The sequence below is a fragment of the Pithys albifrons genome, chromosome 3 (assembly GCF_047495875.1).
Source record: "Pithys albifrons albifrons isolate INPA30051 chromosome 3, PitAlb_v1, whole genome shotgun sequence".
Lineage (NCBI taxonomy): Eukaryota > Metazoa > Chordata > Aves > Passeriformes > Thamnophilidae > Pithys > Pithys albifrons.
Window position 1 is genome coordinate 50,443,534 of NC_092460.1, and position 26,049 is coordinate 50,469,582.

Here is a 26,049-nt window from a genome sequence, read left to right on the forward strand (position 1 = left end):
ATCTCTTCATAATCTTTCCGTATGTTATCTTAATTACACATTACAGAGACAGCTAAGTAGGCTAGAAAGGGAGGAGATGCACAGCAGATCCTCTTTACAGCCATCACCTGGAGAGGCAGTAAAGCCAGAGGTGCTGTCTTTCCTGAAGCAGTATTGCACTTCACAGAGAGGTTGACTAACAGGTACGCTTGAGGCACGGGAATGGAAATGACAGCATGGTCAGCAGTATCAGAGGGTAAAAGGTCACACCCCTTTTAGCCCTCTGAGCTCACACAGCACCTTCAGCAGCAGATACACTGTCCCCAGCACCCCCTCTGCACGCAGCAGCCACCTTAGTTCAGCCACACCCCTGCAGGCATAAGGGACACCTCTGTACACCCAGGCTGCCCCTCTGGCCTCTCGTCATTTTTAATCCACAGACAATGCTTGTTTAAAACACCCACTGGTATCTGCCCTTGTGTTCCAAACCCTGGCAGCAGGCAAACAAAAGCAAGGAGAAAAAGGTGAGCAGGCACCGAGCTACCTTCGATAGGTTTAGTCCTGGGGGCTGCTGGGGGCTGCCTGCAGGTGGCTGACTCGGCGGCTGGCTGGGAGTTTTAGCGGGCGATGATTGTACTCTCTGAAAACAAAGGATATCCACAACAGGTTATTCCCCACACGTGGCACAGAGCTGGGTTTGTGTTTCTTAAAGGATTTATGCAGTTTCATTTTCCTCACTCTTTATTCTTTAGAAAATTCAATTATTCTGTCTCACGGAGCAGAGAAATCTGATTGTGGTACAATTAAGAGTCCTAAAGGATGAATAGTACCAGTCTAAATCCCTGGGCTACCCCATGACATGCCTGGAGGGCTGACAGACCTCACACAAGACCTGTGCCCTTCTGGAGCAGCAGCTGGAGTTCAGGTGACATATCCCGGGGTATAAAAGGTGACAATGGGTGCTGATACTTACACAGCTGCCTGGCATCTCACCTGCTATGCAGCAAACACAGCCTGCTCAGGGTCTGCCCCTGATGGCAGACACTGCCACTTGCACTGCAGAAAGTGCATGAAATGTACCAGCAGAGAATGAAAATCTTCTCTGATGTCATGGAAGATGCTGGGGTTTGACTTATGTTATAAAACCTGGGCATATTTATCGCTTCCTGGAAGAAACACTCCGAACACTTCTGTTAAGTGCTGAGCTCATGCCAGCAGGGGCACAGTAAATCATCTCTGATGAAAGACTCTGTTAACACTGAAATACTGACATGCATTAAAACAAAGAGCAGCCAAAAGGCAAACTGGCTGCTCCAAGAGTCTGATTTCAGCTCTTGGTAGATAAGGTGACCCATCTATCACTCCAACTACAATCTCTACAGTAAAGGACAAGAAATGAAATACACTCTGCTTATTTTACTACCATGGGCATGGTTATTCTTTTAAAAACTAGTGAACTGTGGCAGCAAGCCCTGTCATCCAAGCCCAAGATCCTGCCTGACAAAAGGCAGAACCATGTGTTTGGAAGAATGCTGAACAGCCTGTGGTGCACACAGCCAATTGTGCATTGCTGGTACACAGCTCATTGTCAAATTCCAGTCTTTTTGCTGAAGATCTGCTTACACTGCTCTGTTTTACAAAGCCACAATCTACCAAGCCACCACAGTGAGCAACTCAGCCCTTTCAGTATTTACTGCACTGAATTTTCACCCCATTAAGTCACGTGATGGTAACCTGAGCCACAGGAGTGGGAAGAGGAAAGAGGAGCCCAAACACCCGCAGAAGTGATGGGATCTGATCCTTGTGTACCTTCAAGGCTGGGCAGCTGCTGCCTGTCTTCCCGTGGGGCGAGAGGCCCTGCCTCTCTGTGCTCTGCTTGGTCACGGTGAGGACGATGTGGGTCCCTGTGGAGTCGGTGATGAGGGTGGGGGGAGGGCTGCCCTTGATGAGGTCGCTCAGGGCGCTCCCTTGATGGCCAAGGAAGAGCCGCGGGCTGTGGGCCTGGCACGGCGGCTCTGCCTCTGTGGCTGGCACCTCCTGCTTCACCCGCACGGCTTTCTTTGGCACTGGGCTTGGAGTCAAAGTGTCCATTTGGCTAGCGGTGGGTGCAGGGCTGAATTGGTCTGTTTGGCCACTGGATTGCTTTGCAGACTGGCAGCTCAGGAAACCGTTTTCAATCTTAACCTGGGTGCCAAATGCTCCTGGGTTGGAGGTGAGAGCTGTTCCTTCTCCCGCCACCACTGGGGCCAGTTGTGACTGCTGAGAGCGCTTCTCCTGCTCCAGCTGCAGCCTAAGCATCTCAACCAGCTGCTGCTTCTGTTTCAGCATGCGGGTGAGCTCCTCAATCTGCTTGTCCTTCTCCTGCAGCATCTGGTCTTTGTCCCTAACCTCTGCATCTCTGCTGTTACCAGTGCTACACCGCTCTGACCTGGGCACTGCATTTATGCTGCAGGAGGCAGACTTGGTGCTTTCTTCCTTCACCAGGAACTGCACTGGAGATGTCTGCAAGGTGAGCTGGGTCAGGGGTGAAGTCACCATCTCTCCAAAGCTATCTCCAGTGCCCGAGTTCTCATCCCCTGTACTCATTTGTGAGCGCTCAGAAGGAGTTGGAGAAACAGGAGGAGTCGAGCCAGTGCTGCCAAACTTCATCACACCACCCCCTGTGACAGTGGCCACAACTACTTCTGCTGGTGCAATGCCCGTGGTGACGAGGGCTGGCCCTGTGCTCAGCCTGGCAGCTGGGAAGGCCACCACCACTTCGGCAGCTTTGGTGAGGACGGCTGCGGTGCTGGACTTGGGAGTGGGGGTTGTTTGGCTGGCTGCACCATTCTGCTCTTGGTACGCTCTGAGACGCTCAATCAGGTCCGTCTTTGTGCCCGAGACAGGCAAGGCCCTCAACTTCAGCTCTTGCTTCAGCTCTGCTACCTGATACAGGGGTGGAAAAATGAGGGCAACATTAAGAGAACACACACTCCTAACTGAACAACTACCAACAGCGACCAGAGCCACGAGACAAAGGACTAAACTGTTCCTCCTGCCAACAAACCTGCATCTCGGGTACAGACTGCAGGGCAGCAATCACAGCTGCTGTTGCAAACTCCTGCCAGTCCCCCTCAGCCCTGCTCTGGGGCACCAACATCAGCTCAGCACTGCCCACTGACAACGCGAAAGAGGGGCTGTGCAGCCTCGCAGGCCACTTACCTTCATCTCATCCAGGTTGGCAGGGAGAGGGCCAGGCTTGCCCACCGCAGCATTGCTGTTCTGTCTCACCAGCCCAGTGGAACCAGAGGATCCTGAGGATGCATTGCTGACTGTGGCAGAGAGGCTGCGCACGGCAGGGGCACTGGCACTGCTCTGCTGCTCTCCCGGAGGCCTGCGGGCAAAAAACAGACATGGACATCAAAACCAAGTGGGAACACACTGAAGGCCCTCAGTTCAGAAACACCTGGGTCACTACTGCACCCCTAGATATTGAAGCACACCAATGCCTTCACCTACATCCGTGTCCCTTGCTGTGCCAACCAATTCACTTCAGCTACTTTTGTCTGATTCATCCAGCACTGGCCCTTTTCGAGGCTGCTGTAACCTACAAGACTGAGTGTGTTACACCCAGTGGCCACACCTCACACCCAGAACATCAAGTCTCTGCCAACAGTACTGGGGACCCAAGTGCTTCCTGAGAGAGCTACCACTGCGGACCCGTACTTTGGTGGGGCTGGCAGGATGGTCTGATAGTTGTAGTGCTGCTGCTGCTGGTTGAGGATTTGAAGCTGGAGAAAGAGCTGCTGCTGCTGCAGTATTTTGGCATAGGATGAATCCATGGGAGGAGCTCCCTTGTCCTGCTTTTGGTCCGGGGGAATATACTGATGATATTTAAGCTTCTTGACTTTCGGCTTCAACTCCTTGGCTTTTTTACTGCGCTGAGACTTCTCACTAGCAGACTTGGGCTGGCTTTGCTATTCAGAAGAAAAGGAGGAAGCAAGTAAGAATGGAAACACTGATATAACATAACACCCCATGTAAACCAGAACATACACTGGGATTTTCATTTTCAAATTCTCCAGTTTGTTGACCTGAGAGTCTTTCCATGCTTCTCTAACTCAGGCAATGATACAGACATAGCACCGGCAGCAGCTTACACTGCACCATAATGCAGGTCACCCTTCCCAGCACACCAGATCATTTACTCATCCAGTGCAGACTCATTGACTCTAATTAGAGAACACTGACTGATTCAATACGTTTTGTATTCAGCACCCATTTTATAGATGAACACATCATGGAGCAGAAAACCCTATTAAATGTGTTACAGCTAGTGGCCAGAGGAAGACACTAGTGAGAAATAAGTTTCCTTCCTTTGCATCTGTAAATCAATACTCCCAACTCCAAACCTGCTTCAGAGTAACCATCTCATCCTCCACACTACAACAAATAAGAAATCAGCCAAAATAGTACCTTAATGAGTGTCGGTGGGGGCTTGGCAGCAGTAAGGGCCACTCCATTGGTAAGACTAGGGGGCAGAAGAGGTGGAGGTGGCAGAGGTGGGGGCGGCTGCTCAGGTAGGAAAAGAGCTTCACTGGAGTCTGCACTAATCTGCAACTGGGATGAACCCTGCAGAGACAGAAAAAGGCACAATGAATATACATATGAGGAGGGAAATAGTTTAAGAGAGTGCAGGAAGTGTCTGGTTAGAGGGAAGGAGCACAGGCTTCAAATAATTAATGAGACTCCATTAACCCACTGCTTCAGTTGTCCCTGAGAAGCAGCATAAGCTCCTAGGAGAGAAAAGGAACCAAAATCCCACACTAGGATCTCCCAGCTTTGCCTGCAGAATCAGCTGCACATAGGCTGTATCACCAAGCAGTGATTTCCCCTTTTCCCACCTGACACCACTGCAAGGGCTTGTGAATAGCCAGAGGATGTCACTGACACCACTCCGTGTGAAATCTCACAGACTATACCTTTTGAGGATCCCTCAGTCTCACTCTTTAGGATCCTCATCAGTGAAGCTCCAGGGACCTTGACATTCTCCACATTCTCACCTGAGCTAGTGATGTGCCAGTGGCGCTAGGGAGAGGCTCACAAATCCGGGAGTCCATCGGTGATGGGACAGACCCTTGGGACTCATGGCTGGCTGGCTGTTCTGGGGAGAGAGCATCACTGCTGTCCTCATCAAAGGAGGAATTGTCTGCAACCTTCGGGTAGTTCACCTGTCCAACTGAAAACACAAACATCAACTGTGGTCAAAACTGTGGAACAAAAAATCACTTCACTTGACACCAGATGTTCCACAAAAGGAATGATGGCACGGAGAGAACTGTGTTTAAAGTGCCAACTGAACATGAGAGAACAGAGCCCAAACTGGATCAGGTTTGAGTGTCTACATTCACCTCTGCTATCAGCAGAATAAAACGATGCAGACTGAGAAGAACCATTTCCCTTGCCTCTTAGCCACACAAGATCAGTAAGTGTAAGAAGAGACACTTTAACTATGTCCAAAGACAGCTCTGTAGCACGGGTTATTGCATTATCAACTGGCACCAAAGAAGAAGGTTAGGCAGTAAGGTTGTCATGGTTTCTCTGGAGTTCATCCTGTGTGGGGGAAGATAGAATCTCTCTTGGATTCTGTCTTGGAAGACAGAATCCCAAACTGCCCTCTAGTCTTACAAGCAACAAGGGCTATGGATTAAGTGGTGGTCCTGGCTGCTATTACCATTTCTGTCCAGTAGATAAATTCACATGAGTGTACATTTGTAAAGTACCAATATTTCTAGACTACATTTTCTTGAATTAATCCTGTTAAGAAAAATACTGTCATTTGCACCTCACCTAAAAGCAATGGAAATCCAGAGATGTACTTTGCTCAGTCAGAAGGAAACCACACCTCTTACACTTCAGTTGATGTGTTCACCCTTCCTCAACTACTTCTGTTCAGTAGTGAAGCCAAGCTCTCCCACAACACTGTCCATTTCCTTTTTTATGAAAAGTATTCCATATTGCTACCAGTTGTGTCCCATTTGTCTTTGAAGTAGCTGTGCATGTTTGAGGGGGTGAATAACCACAGACACACAGACTGCTCAGTCTGGGGAGATGGGAAAGAGCACTGCTGTGGCAGTAGGAAGGCTACTCCCAGCATTCCTTTCAGCCCTTGGAATGGCACTGGCATGGTTTACATCTGTTCTGGTTTATTTTTAAAGGGTTTGAATCCTCTGAGGTTTTTAAGTTTGCAGATGTCTTTTGTTTCATCACACCTGTTTACATTCTGTCTCCTCTCCCTGAATAGGTCAGTGGGTTCTCCCTGACCAACATTGTTGGTATGTTATACTGAGAGAGGGATTTTTAAGGACAGACTCTGGGGCGTTCAATCTTCAACATTCTTTCAATTCTTTAGGGTGCACATTTGCTTTCAAATTATTCTGGGATGTCCACACTCCCTATAATTTAGTATTTATGCAGCACTACCTCAGCCAGAGGGAGTTCTTCCTTTCATAATCCTTGGGGCTGAAAGCCTGTGATTCTGAGACAGGAAAACAAGACCAACCATGGGATTGCACTCTCTTAGACATGCAGGTGAATTGGTAGTTAACCACAGCCACCTGTGGGAAATGCCATCAACACAGATCCTCCTCTGGCCTTACCAATAATAGCTTCCTTCAGGCTCGATTCCACAGGCAAGATGTTCTTCTCCACCAGCTCCATGGGGCCTGGCCTCTGCGCTATCTTCTCATTCAGGTCATCTGCCAGTCTGGCTCTCTTCAGCTTCAGCTGCTTAGCCTGCAGGGAGGGTTCAGCTGAGGTCTCTGTTTGGGGGAAAGTAAATAAAATGGCATAAATGCAGCAATGGTCAACCCATGCCCTTCAGCAGTATTTTAATTCTATTCAGAAAGGTAACTGTAGAAAACAGTAGGTAACTTTAGTAAAACACCTAGAGATAGCAATAGATAACTATGCTCTATGAAGATATGTTAGATACTATGTATGTTTAAGTTATAAGGATAACTACAGTAGCCCTCGTGACTCTAAGACAAGACAAATTGACAGTTCTCAAACTGATGTCACCCGATTCCCATTCATCTTTTTCTTTTCAGTTGTGTCCAAAGATGGGGTGTTCAGCAGCAGCACAGCACTCCCTCTCTGGGACTGAGGGGCTTATAATTAGATCAAATCTGCCTCACTCTCTCTTGGATATTTTAGTGTCTTCCCTTAGTAGAAGAGACATCTATGGTCACTCTTTCATTGTTGCTCAGCTACACAAAACTGCACAATTGGAATTCACATACAGATTCTTCTCAGAATAATCTCCAAGCAGGCAGAGTTGAATCCCTCCCAAGGAATCATGCAACAGGCATGATCATCTGCCCACTCCCAAGTGAAAGGAAGACTTTGGAATCACAGGCAAAACAGAAGGCTGTTAAGTAAGCAATTACAATACAGTTTATTGTCAGCATTTCCATGTTGAGCACGTGCCGCACCTTCCAGAATGTGCATCCTGACCAGCTCCGATCTCTCTGGCCGCGACCGGATCTTCCGTTTCAGATAGTCCTCTGTCTGCAGCAAAAACACACAAGCAAGAACCAGTTTCAGTTGATCAGACACAGGAATGAGGTCATCTTGAGCAGCACAAAGAAGAGAAACAACCACCTTTAGCCATTACTGAGACCTAAACACACACAGAACAGAGAGAGGACCATCTCCTGTCCCAGAGCACCAAGAGAATGAGCTCAATCTAAAGAGGACCTTCTACTGCAATCACCTCAGTCTAACTGCACAACACTGCCCCACTGAACAGGAACTGGAAAGGACTTCCTCAAGACCTGAAGTCCACTTTTCCCCTTTTATGCACCACCACTAACTTGTATGACATTTCTTTTTACATTAAAGATAAATGCACTGGTTCCATTGTTCACAGCAAATACTTTCATGTAGTGCTGGCATTCAAGGCTGACCTGTGGTTTGGGCATACTCTTTAGCTGTTTAAAGGTATGTTACCTGTTAAGCTAAAGATCCCATGGAGTCCCTTGGTGGGCAGAATCTAAATGCCATGACAAGACTCATTTCACTTCCAGAGCTGCTTTTAGCTGTGTCTTTGAAGCATGAACTACAGAGCAGTGTACAGAGATGACCCTGACAGGCTGAACGTGATACCCTTTACACAGCCTAGGAATGGGAATCTGGAAGCAGTGGGTAACAGACAGGTAAGTACTGGCCATCAGGATGGGCCTTCAGAGAAAATAAATACTAAAATCAATCAGAAAAACTGCAACATATTTGCTCAATTGCCCACACCAAAATATTAACTTAATAAGAAGGTTTGGGGAAAAAAAAGGAGGAATAAGCAAAAGGTCACTGGTCTTAATGCAAAGTTGCCTGTTCTGACCCTTCCACAGTTTAAAGGGCTAATACTCCCTTACAGGTCTTAATCACAGCTGTTAATTTTCTTAAATTATGTTGCTTTCACTTTGAAAGCAAAACTTACCCCTGCAGTCACAACAAGTTTCATTCTGCTGTAGGCTAATCAGAAAAAATATCCCCAGAGGCCTTTTGAGGAACAGAAAACATCAAGAAACTCCCCCATTAGCAAAGGTGCTGTATGAAGAGTGACGCCTGCCTTCCCCTTTCTACAGAGCCAGAAGTCTGTGTAATTTCAGTGTCACAAGATTTTGGGGGGATCCTCTCTGTTACATTTTCAGTTTCTAATGTCCTGGATACACAACTGCATGTGCAGGTAACAGAGAAACTTTCCTCAAAGGTAGAACTGAGTTCCACATGACAGGAGAATTTAAAGGCAAAACAGACACCATAAAAATAGGAATGTCCAGTGTATGGACAGTGGAGAAGGAGGGTATCATTATCCAGGGAAAAGCCAAGCACCACATTCTGAGGGTTTAGGCACAACTAGTTCATTCAGGGTTAACCACCACCACATGCAAGCTACAGAACATCCCACCCCACACACCTCTGACCATGCAGTGCTGCAGTGCCAGAATATGAACAATTCCCTTCTGCATCTCATTAACAGCTACAGGATGCCCAAAACACAAGACTATTCCTGATTTTCCCAAAACATTGACGATTATACTGCATCTTACCCTGGCCCGCTCCAAACTCCTTCTTTGTTCATGAAATGCAGCTGGACTTTTCAGAGCTGTTGAGAGGAAAAACATTCAGAAAATGAATTAGAGGGATGGAAGTTTTCTCACTGCACAACCTTTCAGGCCGAATAAGTTAACAAATACACCTCAGCAACTGCCTCCTGCATCTTCCAACACATGGGACCGGATCTCCAGCTGGCATAAAGCAATGTGAATTGACATACTCTGTTTGACAGCACAGGAGATGCAGGAAATGACCTGAAATTTTTGAGGGCCACTGGAGAGTTTAATACAGGTACACTTCTAGTTGAACTGAACATTGTTCACAAAGTTGGGTCCAAGAACATGAGTCAAAACCAGCCCCCAACAAAAGCCTTTTACAAGCTTCAACAGAGAGTAGGATATCCAGGATTCTTAAGGGAATGGCTCTGAAACATGGAAGAGACACATGAAATAGCTGGAAGGATGGGGGACAATCCTAATGAAGTGTAAATCCTCTTTACCATCTTTTGATGTCAAAAGAAGCTCCAAGTCTTCCCTTACCTGCACCTGTGTTTTGTGTGCATGGAATGGCTGGCAGCAAGTTCTGCAGGTCCACAGAACACACACACTGTTCCACGTAAGAGAAACTGTCACAAGAGCAGGAACACTCAGACAGGAAAGCACATCTGTCTGCTGACAGAAAACCACACCTTGAGGAATTAACAGCAGCTCTCCATATCACAGACCTTCTTGCCCCTTCGGGCCCTGTGTAAAACCAGAGCCAAAACAGATCATGTTCTAAGAATCTCATCCTCTGCTGTCCAGGAGTGCACTAACCCTGGAGGAATCTCTCACTCTGCCTGGCTCCTCTGGAGCACACACAGCTCACGTCCCACAGTAAAACCAGAGAAAGAGGGTGACAACAGCAAGTGTCACTAGCTCCTCCCTCATAATTCCCCCAAAGGTGCAAGCAGCCTGCTTCTTTTAAAACAATCACACTGTGGTTTATATTGAGAACGAGCTGAAGGAGCATAATAATTTCTTTTCATATTTCTGAAATACTTGTATTTTAAACTGCCAGAATTATCATCAAGCTAAACAGAAACGTTGAAGAACTTTGGCTTTAAAGATAAGTTTTAAGTCTTTCGAAAACAGAAAACTAAACCAGTGAGGTCAGTAACTCCAAAGTATTGCATCTAGGTCCTATGAAATATTGTCTCCTCATATTATTTTTCACTTAAGACCAATAATTATTTGCCAAATGTAACTTCATAATGAAATCTCAAAAGACTATTCAAAAATAAAAGTCCTTGCATAACTGCTATGCAAGAAACTATTTCCAATGCATGTGTAGCTTTCCAAACTCCTTCCTACAGAAAGAAATGGAGTAGTCACAGACAAGGCGTTAAGGCACACGTTCTATGAAACACAGAGTTCCTCCAGGTTCACATCAATGAGCTAAAAAGTAGAATTTAGTCCAAAGGGCAGGAATTCAGAATACACCACAGCATCATCAATGGGATTCACACTACAGAAGTGAATGAAGAGCAATTTGTAAAATAAATTAACAATAACTGAAAACTAACCATAGTGAGTATACGGACCCCTATAACAATAGGGCAAATAGTTCCTGTTCAGATTAGTTTCTCCACAACCAGATTGTAGCTCGCGGATAGAAATCACCAGAGAAAGTTACACAAGTTGTGAAATCCACTTTGAGATAAACCAAAGAGAGATGGTAGGGATATGTTTTGCAATAACTACAAAAATAATGCAAAAAGCTTCACTGGCTGGCTGAAGCATCAGCTAGGCCTCAGGCACAGCTGCTACCTGCAGTGAGCCCTCCTGGGCAGTCTGGGCATCCCACTTGGACAAAGAGCAAGAAACAAATAATGCTCTTTTCAAGTTGCATGAATTGCTTGTGAATACACACGTGCTTGAGCATAAACACACTTCTCTTTCACTGCATGCGTATCATGCAGAAGAGAGAAATACAAGCTCAGGCACACCTGGACAAAGACAGCAAGCAAAATACGTAAATTTGCATAAAGATCTCCCGTGCAGACAAGCAAGGCAGGACTCATCCTGAGTCTTCAAAAGCTCTACCACTGGAATGTGCAAGCACGGCAGTAATTCTTTGCTCTCACCCTCCTGCTACCTCTGCTGTCAGTATGAGACAGCAGATGAACTTTAAGTGACATTTCCCTGACCACAGCTAATGGTCAGAAAAGTCAACTGCAGGAGGTCAGCTTGTGTCACAGGTAGTCCAGGAAAATTTTAGCATACAGAAGAACAAAGCCAGAAAAGAATCCTTGAGCAGGCAAAAAGAAAAACTCCCTCAAAAGACACGTACATTAAACAGTAAGTGAAGCAGAACTGCCACAGGAATAGTCTTGTAAAAAACAATTTCAGTCTGCTGTGACTAGTACTCTGGAAACGTGCACTGGAATATAGTTCTCTGGGCTGGCAAAATGACAGGGGACTTCATATTCGACCTCTGAAAATGTCAAGAGGGCACAAATCCTTCATGCTTCCCTCAGCAATCTAGGACGGGGCAGATATGTCAGAAGAGGGTGTCTACTGTAAAATCATACTCCATGTGAAGTTAACTAAGCCTTGTACATTTTCCTGGCTTTGAAATGACTACTTAGCCCAGAGCTGTGGAGCAACTCAGGTATCTCTACTATAGCGAATGGAAAAAAGGGAAAAATATGAAGAACTCTGAAGCAGTAAGGCCCTGGGTGAGCTCTACAGGAAATCCACAGTGCAGATATGCCCTTTTCCAGCTCCTACTACTGCCCTTCCTGGCCACTTAGCACTGATCCCTGCAAAACTATTCCTGTTTCCCACAGCCCATCTGACTCACTCACCAGAGTGCTGCTTTATCTGTTCCACCCAAAATTACCCACACCAAAAAAGCTCTGCTGTTCTCAGCCATATCGGCTACTCCAGCTCGTTCTGGCAGTGCACATACATGAGTGTCTAAGCTGGTGGAGCAGCAGCTTTGCTAACCAGGTGGGCACAGGGCAGCATTCCATCACACAGGGTGTGTGTCCACAACCCTTGGGACCTGAAGCAGCAGATACAACCACAGATGGTTAGGGATGAGGAATCTCCAATCACCTGATGCTTTCTGACTGCTCAGAATAAAACATACTCAACTATTCCTTACAGCAGTTTGTCTAACTTGTTCTTGGAGGCGTCTCATGAAAAATGCAGTCTTATTGCAGAAGAATTATCCCAGTGCATAGATGTCCTTACTACTTTAAAACCTTTCTGAATGTCTAACTTACATTTCCTTTCCCAAAGTTTATACTCTTGATTCCCCGCCTTACCTGCAATCGTTACAGAGAACAATTTATTCTCTTCCTCTTTGCATCTATCCCTAAATACTTGAAAACTTTGGTTCTTCTTCTTTTGTTACATAAAATAACCAAAGCCAGTTGATTCAACCTTCTTTTACAGATAACGCTATCCAGACCTTTGCTTATTTACTCTTTTGGACTTCCCATTTGACTAGCAGTTTTCTTGAAGTATAGTGTCCAGGACTGGGTACATATTTCAGCCTAGGCTTTATCAGCTTTTATAAGTAAAATTATAATTACATAGCACTTCTCAGTTATATGTTCCAGCCAGTTTGCCCTTTTTCTGTGTCCATAAAATGCCTAATGTTCACTTGTGGTTGTTTCACACACCATGAAAGGTCTCTAACCCTCTTCTGCAGAGCTGCTACCTAGCGAGCCGTTCTCCATCCTCGATTCATGCCACTGACTAAGCATTACAAAATGTAGACACTCTGCCATTTTTCTTGGTTTTATCCCATAGTTCTTGGCTTCTCTGAATATTGTGAGTCCCCATCCAGCCTTGCTCCCACCCTATTAACCTGCAAGCATAATAAACGTACAGATTGTTCTCTCGTTTACATCCAATTACTGGAAATATGCATTGTGTTCAATACTGATCTCCTTCCCATTACACCCAAAAGCCCTGCTCAACACAGACTCCCAGTCTGACACCAAGCCTTTATTCCAATACTGTTCTCTCATCAGTTCCACAGGCAGCTTCAAAGAGCCCCACTTTGCTTCCAAGGACATCAAGCAGGCCTGTCTCAAGCACTTTGCTAAACCCAAGAAGTACAAAACATATTTAATACCCTGACTTCCCTGGGAGGCAGTGCAACAAATATTTAGTCTGCTGGTAGGTCCATCTTAAGTAATGATCTCTTTTTCCGCCCTTTCCCATGTTCAATGTGTTTCTGCCTTGCCTTTGATGCTCCAACTGTACTCGTACTGCACAGGGAGCTCTGGTATGGAATGGCTGCCATGAAGTAACTCCAGCACCTCCCCATGGCACTTGCCCCTCCCCAGAGTTAATTTGGTTTGAATCCCTGATCTAACTAACTAGTTAACTTGGAGTGAACCCCCTGATGAGAACAGAATGCTGCCAGAGCTAAAAAAACCCACCAAACTTGCTGAACTGTGACAGTTATATTAGCTTTTGAGTTTTTGTATTCCCTTGTACGCTGAAAAGAAATAGTTGAGAATGCAGAATTAACTTCTGCAATGCCCAATTTCAGTTTGCTGTGCCTCCTGGCTGCTCTTCTGATTTTGTTTCTGCATGATATGTGTGTGGTGTTTCCATCAGCAGCAAACTGCGGTTACCCTTTCTGCCCTGGTTCCTGCACCTAGGCCTGGGACAAAGCATGTTAGCTCTGGGTTATGCTGACAAAACCGTTTGTGGACTCAGATCACAGTTGTTTTGAAAGAGTTATTTTAACCTGGGTTGGTATGCTGGGGTACAGCACGGCTCCACAAACAACAGTGTCAGCAAAGCACAACTGCCCTGCCAGACAGTCAGAAACGAGGGGCTGGTTTAAGGCCAGCACTGCAGCAGGAGCCGCCACCAGCTGAATCACAGCCCCTTGTCTTCAGTCGCCCCAGCCACCACAGGGAAACAGCCTGGTGCTACCAGTGGCTGAACAAGCACTGAAAATGGCTCAGGAACAGCAGGGACATCAGCACCACCAACGGGGTTTGGGACAGCACAGTCCAGCAGGTGCCCTTCACTAAGTTGTACATACCTTTGTCCCACTTGGACAACTGTCTGGCTGTTTGCAACATCTGCTGTTAGGAGGAAGAGCTTTACCCCTCACCTTTAGATGACTGTGACACCAGGACATGATTTTCCTGCCACGGATGAGTTGGCTAGCAAGAATCTCATGAAATTCCTACAACATACATCTTACTCTTTTAGTGTCTGTGCTGCTTGTTGTGGAGCATTTTGATGCTTCATCTCCAGAAATCCTGAAGCATTAGTATCTTTATGGTCCCACCCTTAGCTACCATGAGAAACCTCCCTGCAGATCAGTGATGCAACTGTTTTGCCCCTCCACCCTGCCTCAAAAATATTGCAGCCATACACTGCATACTGTCCTTCCATCTGAGCCCCCAAAGTCAAGCAGCAGCAGCAGCAGCACACAAGACCATCTCCGCTGCCTCACAACTTTCCATACAAAGTGCAGAGATGAAAGCTGCTTATCTTTGCTTCAAAGCAATGTACTAATTCCTATGAAATGGGGTGCAGAACTGTAATGCATGATTTCAGTGTTCCCTCAGTCCAAGCCACATTTTGAAGATGGCAAAGTGTGAATAAATCACAGAATCATAGAATGGTTTGGGATGGAAGGGACCTTGGAGATCATCTTGTTCCCAATGCCCTGCCATGGGCAGGGACACCTTCTACCAGACCAGGCTGCTCAGAGCCCCATCCAACCTCACCCTGAGATGCTGCTGCAAAGCATTAAACAGCTGCTGCTATAAACAGTCTGAACCACGGCCCAGGAATCAAACCCAACCCTCCAATATAACAGCAGAGACAAAAGCTGGGCAAAATGGCTCAAAACATTTCTGTTCAGGGTTTACCCTGGACTGTACAAAAGCAGATTTTAGCTCTGCAAAGCTTTCAAATATATTCTTATGGAGATCTTGAAGTTCCTGTTACCTAGCGTGAGAAATGAGTGGAATCAGAACTAGATTCACTCTAAGAATGAAACACAGCAGGGGAAGGGGACTGACCCAACTGCTGAGAAGAAGAGGTCAAAATACCCATAACACCCTGCATTTGCTTATGCAGCTGACAGGAGACACTGAGGTTTGCAAGGAAGCAAATACAGAGAAGAGAAAAAAGGGCAAGAGGATCTGCACAGACCCTCACAGCTGAAGTGTCTGGGGGGAGGAGAGGCTTCAAAGCCTTCTGCAGTCAGCAAGATCCCTGCTTGAGGCTATCAGACTTGCAGACTGACAGAGGAGAGGCAGCACATGAGCTCTCCTTGGCCATGGTATCTACCTCACCATGGACAACAAGGTGATATCTGAACTGCAAATCAGTTGGTAAGGCAACATGCAATGTTTGCAGAAAGGCTACAGCTAAATTCAGGATTCTGAGTCGAATACTTTGCTCTTCAGTTAGATCCATTTCCTAAGGGAAAGGAAAATCTTTCCTTTGCTATGACAAAGAGAAGCCTATGCCATGTCCAAACCCAACCTCGGACCAACCAATATAATTCAGAACAGCAGAAGGTCTCCTGCTGCAGCTATTCACCCCTGCCCTCACCCAAATTCTGGTTTCTCTCTCTTGTTTACTATGCTTTCGTAAAAAGATGAGATAAAGTGCTGCAAATAGTCTCGATGACTTCCTCTGTAGGTTCAGGGTGGGGCTCCCAACCCATAGCATTTGGCAAGAGACACAAAACTTGAACCACAGAGCAAGGCAGTTAGCACTTTCTTCCTCCCTTCATCTTCACCCCACCTCCAAAAAGCAGTTTTCATAATATGGGAGGAAAAGGTATTAAAACACTGGGTCATGTACACAGAAGGGGCTGTCATCTTGCTGGTGGGGCAGTATCAAGGAGCAGTATGCTGTGGGAACATGAAAAGGGGATGGGGAATGCACAGCTGAGAGAAAAGACATCCATCAGCACCCTTTTCTTGATCAGCAGCTTTGGAGTTTGACATCCAGTACACAGATCTGATCAGACTTAAGAATTCTTGCTGATATCACACCCTGACACTGGTAAGTGAGCTTGGATTAAGGCTAAACTATGAGTATCAAGGACAGGAAAAGAAGCCACGACTGGTAAATTGTGATTATTCAAATCCCAAAATACATAAACTCAGAATATTAAAAATTAAGATTGACCTAAAAAAGCCAATCCAAATACATTTATGAAGGTAAGAAACAAATAGAGATTTGTCACAGTAAACATGAAATTACTGACAGAAAGGACAAGATTTTTCAAGGCCCAACACTGAGTTAATTTAAAACCTAACAGATACATGCAATTTCTCAGCATGTTCATCCCCTTTAGGACCAAGGTGTACATTGTCAGCCATAGTAACAGTTATCAGATCTGTGTGTGACTGTGGCTACGCCTTTGTGTCAAAAAATCTACAGCAAATACAGGTAATGTGTAACCTCTCTGTCCATTGCCAGTAACTCTTGGCATTCAAAAGACATTACCTAAATTCTGCAATGAAAAATAAAAAGGTAAAGCCTTCTTGCAATTGGCATTGTACCACCTCCAAACTGAAGAGGAAAAGGGAGACAAGGCACTTCTACCAGAAACCCTTTGATCCATGCATTTCTTGACCAGTTTTCGTGCCTGTTTCTTGGATGGATAATTGACCTTGGCAAACTCTTCTGACAGCTTTCTGGAGTGCTCAGAGTGGGGAAGGTGTGAGGACACAAAAAGAAAAAGGAGAGACCATTTCCAGCCAATAAGTAAGAATGAACCCAAGACAACTGTGTTCGGAACGTGAAGGGAAAAGAACTGTATTAGGTATCAGACTTCACTCCCCTGAATTACTGAGTTTCTCTGGCAACTGGCAGAGTTAAATCTTTCATCATGACAGGGATCAAGGACTAAATGCAGCCTATCAGACACCTGAGCATGGCCTTTTCTTTCTACAACCTCAGAAAGGGCAACAGCACATTTCCATTACTAACACAGTGCACTTTGTTACACTGATCATGTCTAATTAATCAAAGATTATATAAACACAAGGAAAACACACATAGACAGGTACCTAAAAACACAAACAAACCAGATGAAGTTATTAGGCCTCTGGCAATGAGACTCTCAGCTTAAATGTACAGACTCCTCCTGCACGCAAAGCCTGAAGGCTTTGAAATTGTGCTTCAAGAAAAGAGATGAAAATCAAATCACCAGCAAACAATTCCTAGGAGAAAAGCTATAAGTAGATGATCAAACCAGTTACAGATTTCTGTCCAACATGCCAGAACCAGAAATCCAACTGCAAGCATCCTCTAGGCCTTTTTTGTTGTTTTACAATACCTGCTTAGTGTTGCAGTCTTACTTTCAGAACATGACACGGGATACATTACAAGTCCAGCTGCACCTCCTTTACTGAGGTCCCGTGCTATACACTATGAACCAGGAAATAGTAAGGATTCAGAGGTTAAACAGAATATTAAAGTAAGTTGTTATTATTTTTAGATCTTAAAGACTTCACAGGTTTGGATATTTTATTAAACAACTCTGGGAGTAATGATATTTACAGTCCAGATACTTGTTTATAACTCCTCTTCTAAATGAAATTACAGTTCCAGCTTGTAAGTATGAAAGTGAAGCACTTGCCAATGGGCAGAACAACAGACACTAGATGGCAGGGAAGTAAAAATTTGTATTTTTGCTTTGTTACTATAAGTAAGATTCCACAAAACTGTAAGGAATGTCACCACAAAGACTTGACACATAAAACAGTGAGAGAATGACAGGGACACATTACGCAGCAGGACGAGCTATTTCAGGGCGTTAAAGCAATTGGTTTTGCTGCATTTCAAATATAACACACAACAACTTTGAAATGTCAACTGTCCAGCCATGCTGCAACTGCTCTGAACCAGTAACACTCCACACAGGCACAGCAGTTCATCCATCCCAGCCTTCATGTGCAACTCAAAATACAGCTGAGGCAATAGGAATTGCACCTGAAGTCATCAGCATGACAGCAGAACAGTTGGTGCCATGAAAAATATGGCACATCAGGTAACTGTGTGTGTTCCAACAGCTTACTGCCTCTCCTTTCTCTGACACACAAAAATATTCTCCTCCTTCACAATTAACAGTTAAACAATCTATAAAACTAGTTTTCTTCTTTTGTTTCTGACATTTAGCATGTTCTACTGTAGCTAAATATAGAGCCATACAATAAAGTTGGAAGTGCCTAATTTTCATCAAGTATTTTAAAAAAATTATTTTTGAAGTGAGAAGTGGTTTGACCATCAGGTAAAGGCTAAAGTGGAAATAGCATTTTTACTACATAAACACAAGTGGGCATGTATGGCCAAATTTTGGGATTGAGATGTTGAAATCTAAAGACATGGTTTAGCTGTAGAAACTCACAGATGGCAAGCATTTTGCATATCCTGAAATGGGTACCTCAAAGATCCTTGGCTGTTTGGGATGATGGCTGTGCTGGATGCAGCACACCAAACACAAAGTTCATCTAGATGATGAACAAACAATGATATGCCGAAGCTTAACTTCTGCTCTGTACCCTTAAATCACCACGTGTTCCCAGTAAATAGCAATATTTCTTTATAATTCCTTCTCAGTCATGTCTCAAAGATGCCAAAAAAGCAAATACAGCATTTTAGTTTCATAACAAATATTGTATTTTCTCTATTAACCTTATGGCAATCTAGTGATATGAGACACCTAATGAGATTATAATCATTAGACTGATGCTGTATTACAATCATTTCTAATCGTGTGACATGTTGCAATTGAACCATGGCACACTCCCCTCATGTAATCTGGAGATAAAACACAGTCTCCATAGGAGAGTCTGAAACTCAGCAGCACAAGATTCACAAATGTTGTACTCCAAAACACACTCAAACATCTGTCGGGCTGCACATCGAAGCAGAAAACTGCATGAGAGTGTTGTAGCAGCCCTATGGCATGGACACACCTCAGCACATGCAAAAGCATTAGAAAACCAGCACAAACACCAGGCCACACCTTGAGTTGCTCAGTTCTGGGCCCCTCAGTTCAGGAAAGATATTGAGGGGCTGGAGCGGGTCCAGAGAAGAGCAACAAGGCTGGAGAAGGGACTGGAGCTCAAGTCCTATGGGGAGAGGCTGAGGGAGCTGGGGTTGTTTAGCCTGGAGAAGAGAAGGCTCAGAGGTGACCTCAGCACTGTCTAGAACTACCTGAAAGGAAGTTCTGGCCAGGTGGGGTTTGGTCTCTTCTCCCAGGCACTCAGCAACAGGACAAGGGGGCACGGGCTCAAGCTCTGCCACGGGAAATTTAAGTTGGAGATCAGAAAAAAATTCTTTACAGAGAGAGTAATCAGGCATTGGAATGGGCTGCCCAGAGAGGGGGTGGATTCACCATCCCTGGAGGTTTTTAACCTGAGATTGGACGTGGCACTGAGTGCCATGATCTGGTAAATGGACTGGAGTTGGACCAAGGGTTGGACTTGATGATCTCGGAGGTTTTTTCCAACCCAATCGATTCTATGATTCTATGAAAGTCCATCCTTTTCAGACCTACAAACAGTCATGAATTTTGCATATACTGCACCCAGAACACAAACATACAGTCAGAGGAGCTGGATGTGGGCACAGAAACTGGCAAACACGAGACACACTGAAGTGAAAAAGCAGCTCCTGGAAATTCTCAGCCTGTACAGGAGCCACCTTCCCTCCAGCCCTGGGTCCAGAAAATGCCCTTGTCAAAGGCTGCCTGTGTCATCTTTCAGACACTCACAACGCAGTACTAGAGAGAACACAAGGCACATTCCCAGAAATTATCTACTCCTGCTGCATCTGCTTAGATAAATCTGATGGTCAGAAGGGCTTTCCTGCGGGATTGTGCCACATGACAACCTTGCGTGCTTGACCACATTTTGTGTTTGCACCAGAAGCCAAAGATGACAATCCTGATGGATAAAACAAAGGCCATGTGAAGCTTTAAATCTTGCAAAAGAGAAAAAGAGCCACATATTTTGCATAGCAGAGTATTGCTACATTTGCCAAATGTCTTTCCCCCTAAAAATTTTTGCTGGTTTAGTTGCAGATATTTTCCACATATCTTTCTACTCAAATGTACATTAGCTACTGTTTTAAACATTCTTTCCAAGGGAGGAAAATGGGGTGTTTAATACCCCCCCAAAAAAGCTTACAGTAGCTGTAACCTTTAAATTTAACACTGTAAAAAATGATCATATCTGAGTGTTCTTCTACTGCATGACAGAGTTCAAAGAGTTGAGCACAGACAGCAGATTTTGTTTAACTTGCATTTTGTGAGGACGAGAAGATGAAAATCATCTCTGCATAGCTACAAAAAAAATGCAAATAGCAAAACAGCTTGTCTATTTGCACCATCAGAAAATAGGCCAAAGCCTGAACAACCATGAAAACTGAGCTCTCCTTTTTCCAAGATACAGTCGTGCTAGCTCTAATCACAGGTATGTCAGATGCAGGTGAAGACTTGCTTCTTTTTTTTATGGGCAATTGACAATTTTAATCTCTGACTAATAAATCCTGCTGCTAGAAAAAGGTTACAAAAAGTGGTAACAGACAAGCAAGAAGAATTAATGAAGCATAAAACCAAATTATTTTGAATCCTCTGTCACTGCCTATAAATGTTTTATTTCTTAGTACAATACACTAATCTTTTAGTGAAGCATAGCCCTACTGTAGGTGGCTGGTGGGTTGGGAAGGTTATTCAAGCGAGATTAAGTGTACTTGGTAAAAATATGTTGAATTATTTGCCTTTCCACTCTATCACACAAACAAAATTCCACATGGGAACGAAGTAAGTAATTCCCAGTTCTGTTATGAACAAGTAAAGCAGGAGTAGTGTGACTCTCACACTCCTTTTAAGGTGACACAAATGTGTCTTCTCCCACTCCTCACATTTACAGTGTCTAAAAGCCTTGTGTTGATGGAAGTCTGAAATGAAATTTCTCTTTTAGGGCACCGAGTTGAATCTAAACACCATGTAGCCCTTCTACTGCAGTCAGGAGAAACAAAGGTACCAAAGTAAGTTTGCACACTAGATAGCTTTTAATGTGTAACAAAACCTCTTCCTTCTCCCATACTTGAGTCATGGATTTTTCCACGTCTGTTTGCCTCAAGATATAGGAACTGATTTGTTTTAAAGGCTAATCTAAATGAACATGTAGGATAGCATAGTAAGACCAAATGTAAATAGGAACAAGGTCACTGCTGAGGAACTGACATCCACACTCTTTGAGGTGAAATGGAGGTGTGGTGCCAGACAAGTTGCAGTCTAGTCCCATGGACCAAATGCTTATTAGCTCTAGGCAGAATATTCTCCACTTTACTTTCATCCCAATTCAATCCAACACACAAACTTCATTTCATGGTGCAAAGCAAGGTACAGTAGGCAGGTGCAATCAGGAGCTTCACCTCAAAAGCACATTCCTGACACAAGCCGTAATGTAGATACAACCACAACCATCACAATTCTTTCAAGAGTGTTGACTCTCCAAATGGAAAATAAAGCTAGAAGACAACCACCACTTGACATGGATGGAGCCCTCATTTAGTTCATCACCACACCATGCTCTGGATTTCAACTTTCATATTTTTGTTGGATCATCTTAAAGGGCTGTGTGGGGCTTGGTTCCTGACTAACGAACTCAGGAGGGAGACACAGAGTCCAGGACAGCCACGTTCAGTAGTAGATGACAGGGAAACCAGACTAAGGACCTGAATGTTTTCATAGACAAGGAGTACAGGCCAGAGAGATGAAACAATACAGGATACCTGCACATCCCAGCAGTAGTGAAACTGTCTGTATTCTGCGCTCATGGAAGTAGAAGCAAAGATTTCATGGCTCTGAGATGCTTTCAGGAGGAACACGGTCCCTAGTCATCCTCTGTACTTCTCAGATTAAAAATGGGACTTTAAGTATCACAATTTATCTCCCATCTGATCTTCTCATTAAAAATGGCTCAGGCAACTATGCGTGGTTCTTTCCAGTTGGCAGGTATGGGTAAATGATACCATTACTTGGGAGGAACTAATTTCAAATCATGTTTAGAACAGATGTGCTAAAGTGGTTTTCTCTCCATTGCAGAAAGGACCCTCTCATGTGTCGCCAATATTTTCACAATATTTCACTGAGCATTCTCCTTTGGCCCATCACAAAACTCACATGTAAGAAATATAATGGAAGCAATGAAGGGCACAAATCTGCAAAGACTAGTAATTTAGGCTACATTTTAAGCAAATTTAAGACTCCCTAATTATTCTGGATGCCTGACTTGAATTACTTGCAAGGGCCTCATATTCAAAAGGCCTGTAAAACAGACCCCTCTCAAGAATCACAAGGTTGGCCAGTCACACTTTGAAGAACACCAGTACATAAGTTAATACAGTATTTGCATATATATGCACCTAAAGCAGGAGACCACAAAGAAGTTTTGAACATTTTCTTCTGGGAAGCATTACTAAAAATGCACAGTAACTGGGACATTAGCCTTTCATCCAAAAGCAAGTCAGTGTACTCTGCAAAACCACGTACACAGGCTCCCCAGGTCAAAATAAGACAACAGGGATGAGGTTCTATAGACAGACAGGACAATCTTCCCTTTTTGCTTTGGTAACATAACTTTAAGTAGGGCTGCCAGAAACATCTTGAGAACATTGCTGCCTCCCAGCAAACCACTTCAGCTGACAGAGTGCTGTGACAGGTTCTCTTCATTCAGAGAGAGAGAGCTGACAGCAAAGGCTAAGTCACACCACTGTGTCATGTTACAGTGTGCAGCACCCCAAAAACAGTCGGACCAAGAAACTCCCCATTACTACATTGGGTTCAAGTAAAGCTTGTGAAACAGGGAAGCAGGAAAGTTTTTGAAACAAGAAAATACATACCTGATCCACTGCCTTTTACTAAAGCTGGTGAGTGAAACTGAGAGGACCTCAAAAATAAAACATTTGCTCTTGAGTCTTGCTTCAAGTTGTTAGCTGTAAGTCATGTAGTTCAGAGGTACCAGAGCATGACAAAACTATTTGTCAGATATATTTTTGCCTTTTGGGGAGAAGGAGGGGAACAAAACAGAAAAATACCTGCTCCAACATTAACCTCAATGAAATTATTAAAGCTTGGCTTTATGGTAGATCCTATGTGTTCATCCAGAAAAGTAAATGTTCTCTGGCTCCACAGATTTTGCCTTTCCCTGCAGGAAGGGAATTCCTGATGCCCATAGGGCTCCTTCTAGCTACATTTTGTAGATACAAACATAAACCAGGGTCCCTTGTTGGTTAAGGTCTTGTATGCACTGCCTGTTTTCAGTTTATGGAATATGTACATAAAAAGTTACAAGGTCTAAGAAGCTGACAAACTGTAAGCACAGAAACTGCAGAGGCAGGAAGTCTGTAACAGAGCGATTACCAGCATGTGTCAAGTATATAAAGCACTTCTAACATAGCATGTTGTGAGGACTGTGCAGTGTGACCACATGCAAGCACTGTTCTGGAGGGCAGCTGCACTGGCAGTCATTGCTCTGTTCCTCACCATGGGAGGTGGCCCCGCACCAGCACAACCACACCTGCACAGGACCAGGCTGGGTGGGACAGGGTGGGGCTCATACATGATGGTTTCACGCAGAAGCAGAGGATCTGATCTCTCCAATCAGTATGGGAAACCATCCTCTAGTGAAAAAGCAGGCACAAAAACACCAAGACAAGGAAATTCAGTGGTACTTACGCGGCATGATCCCTTGGCTCACCAGCTCCTCCCGTGTGCGTCGCTGCTGGAGCTTCAACTGCAGCACTGCGCGACAGCAGGGACAGGGGAGAGAAGGAAACCCATCAGTGCAAGAAACAACCCAGGAGACATGTTCAAACGCATCTTGTTTTCCCCTTTGGGTGGCAGGGCAGCAGCAGCAGCATCAGAGACCCCCTCCCACCCCGCTCCCTGCCCTGCTGCAATTGCAGAAGTGGCCTCCAGCAGTCAGGTTTCCGCATCTGCTGCGGGCGGAGGCAGAGGAAGTTGCGCAGGGTCTTGGCAGGGTGGTAAAAATCCACAAAACCAGGCCTGTTTCTCAATTCTTTCTAGAGCACCAACTGCTTTCCAAACCATTAATATTAAACAAACAAAGAGAAACATGGTCTGACAGTCCTCCAATAAACACAGAGTGACACCCCAGCTGCTAATGACTCCTGAAAACTCTAATTACCATGTGCAGATTAAACGATATGACAAAATTGTTGGTTGTTACTCCAAATTACAAGGCTGATATCCTTCCTCAGCTCAGAAATTCACCTTCAGAAAAAACTCGTGACAGTGAAATACCATGAATATGTCTAGAAGTGTTCTTGTTCCCCCACAAAAGAAATCCCTTATCACTAGAATTTTCCCTATTTATTTTAGCATAATAGAACATATTTATGACCTGTGTGAAATGCAACTAGCTGGGGTTTTTTTACTAATGTAAATCTTTGGAATAGTCATAATTTCCACATTTAGATTATAACAGTAGCTTCTCTTTAAACTATACAATTAAAGCAACATTCTGGATTGTTCTTCCAGTCAAGGACCTCTTCCATATGAAAACAGCCTTTCAAAACTGAAGAAAAAATTCAAGTGTAGACACACACATATCAAATTAGGATAACGTGAGTATCAATAGATAATGAATCCCGTTTGCAGCCAAGTCCAAACTCCTACGTATACTCAACATAATATATTATAAAATGAATGGCATCTCCCTTCTTTTCATTTTCATTTCTCTGTCAAGCTTATGTCTGTTGTACAGTCCACATAAGAAAAGTCCACACAAATGTAGTGAAACCACTAGAGAGCAAAACTGCTCTACAGTCTATGTAATCTCATTATACCACTTACGCTTCTTTTTTAAAGTACTTTGTTTGTGCAGTACATTAATTTCACACATTATACACAAATTTGTACCGTACACTCCCTAAAGTAGGGATCAAAAATTTAAGAAGATGCCCCTTTGTCTGCTTACAGATATCATCACATTTTACCTGTTTCTTTGAACCTCCTATTGGCAGTTTGCATTTGACTAAGATACATCTTCCAATAAGGGTTGTGGTCTTCATATGTACTAAAAGAGATCCAGCTCTTCCTTGGTTGTTTGCACAGCAGCCAATCACCCTTTCTTAAATGAACATTTAATTTTCTTCTTGGATTTGTCTAGCTTCCACTTCCATTGCCTCTTGATGTACTTTCTTTGAAAGATTTATGACAGTCAGAGGAGTTCGTCCTACCTATGAAGGTACCTCTGTGTGCATAGTGTGCAAACAAATTACCTCTCTTCTATTTCTTAAGACAAACTATGATTTCTTAATATATGCATCCTGGGCACAAAACTGCTGTCTTTAGTACACGGAAGTGAGAAAGGGAGGGAGGGTGTACAGAGCACCATGGTAATTCTGTGTGGGATCAGCCAAGAGCCACAGCGAGGAGGAGGGAACACAGAGGGGAAGGAACAGGCCCTTCGTTTGGCTGTGAAACTGCAAACAGAAGTGGTAGTTCCAGACTGTTCCTCCCACCCAGCGTGAGATCTCACTCCCACTGCAGTGTGAGCTCAGGGCTCGCACAGCCTTACACCTGCTCCTTCACGGGGCTGCTGGATTCGCCCTGAGGTTATCAGAACCCAAACCTACACAAGCACCTGATCTAACAGCTTCCTGCCCCACTGTCAGACCCCTCAACCCCCACCCACCTCCCATGTTCCCCATGGAACTGGTGGCTGGACCCACCGACACAAGAGACACACCACAGCCCAGACAAAACAGGGCCCGGTTTGCTCATGAGTGAGTTGAAGAGCATGACCATACAGTCGGGAGCTGAGGTTTAACAAGGAGGACACCAAGGATTTGCCAACACTACCACAAGGTGGGAGTTAGACTTCCTACTCCCAACAGCAGACTGCCACTAAGTGATTTCTGCCCTCTTAGGTGGCAGCCC

At 44.6% G+C, this 26,049-nt stretch overlaps 1 protein-coding gene across 1 annotated transcript in view; it reads right to left on the reverse strand.

The window, feature by feature from the left end:
* The window catches only part of MRTFA (myocardin related transcription factor A), an 86,143-nt gene that overhangs the window by 5,955 nt on the left and 54,139 nt on the right, over positions 1 to 26,049 (reverse strand). Inside the window, exons 2-11 of the mRNA XM_071551827.1 lie at positions 23,821 to 23,886; positions 9,069 to 9,124; positions 7,452 to 7,527; positions 6,618 to 6,779; positions 5,022 to 5,197; positions 4,435 to 4,590; positions 3,685 to 3,935; positions 3,181 to 3,352; positions 1,789 to 2,904; positions 524 to 619 (exon numbers count right to left, since the gene is read on the reverse strand). Of these exons, the coding sequence (XP_071407928.1) occupies positions 524 to 619; positions 1,789 to 2,904; positions 3,181 to 3,352; positions 3,685 to 3,935; positions 4,435 to 4,590; positions 5,022 to 5,197; positions 6,618 to 6,779; positions 7,452 to 7,527; positions 9,069 to 9,124; positions 23,821 to 23,827 (2,268 nt within the window). The 5' untranslated portion in view covers positions 23,828 to 23,886. The remainder of the gene's footprint in view (positions 1 to 523; positions 620 to 1,788; positions 2,905 to 3,180; positions 3,353 to 3,684; positions 3,936 to 4,434; positions 4,591 to 5,021; positions 5,198 to 6,617; positions 6,780 to 7,451; positions 7,528 to 9,068; positions 9,125 to 23,820; positions 23,887 to 26,049) is intronic.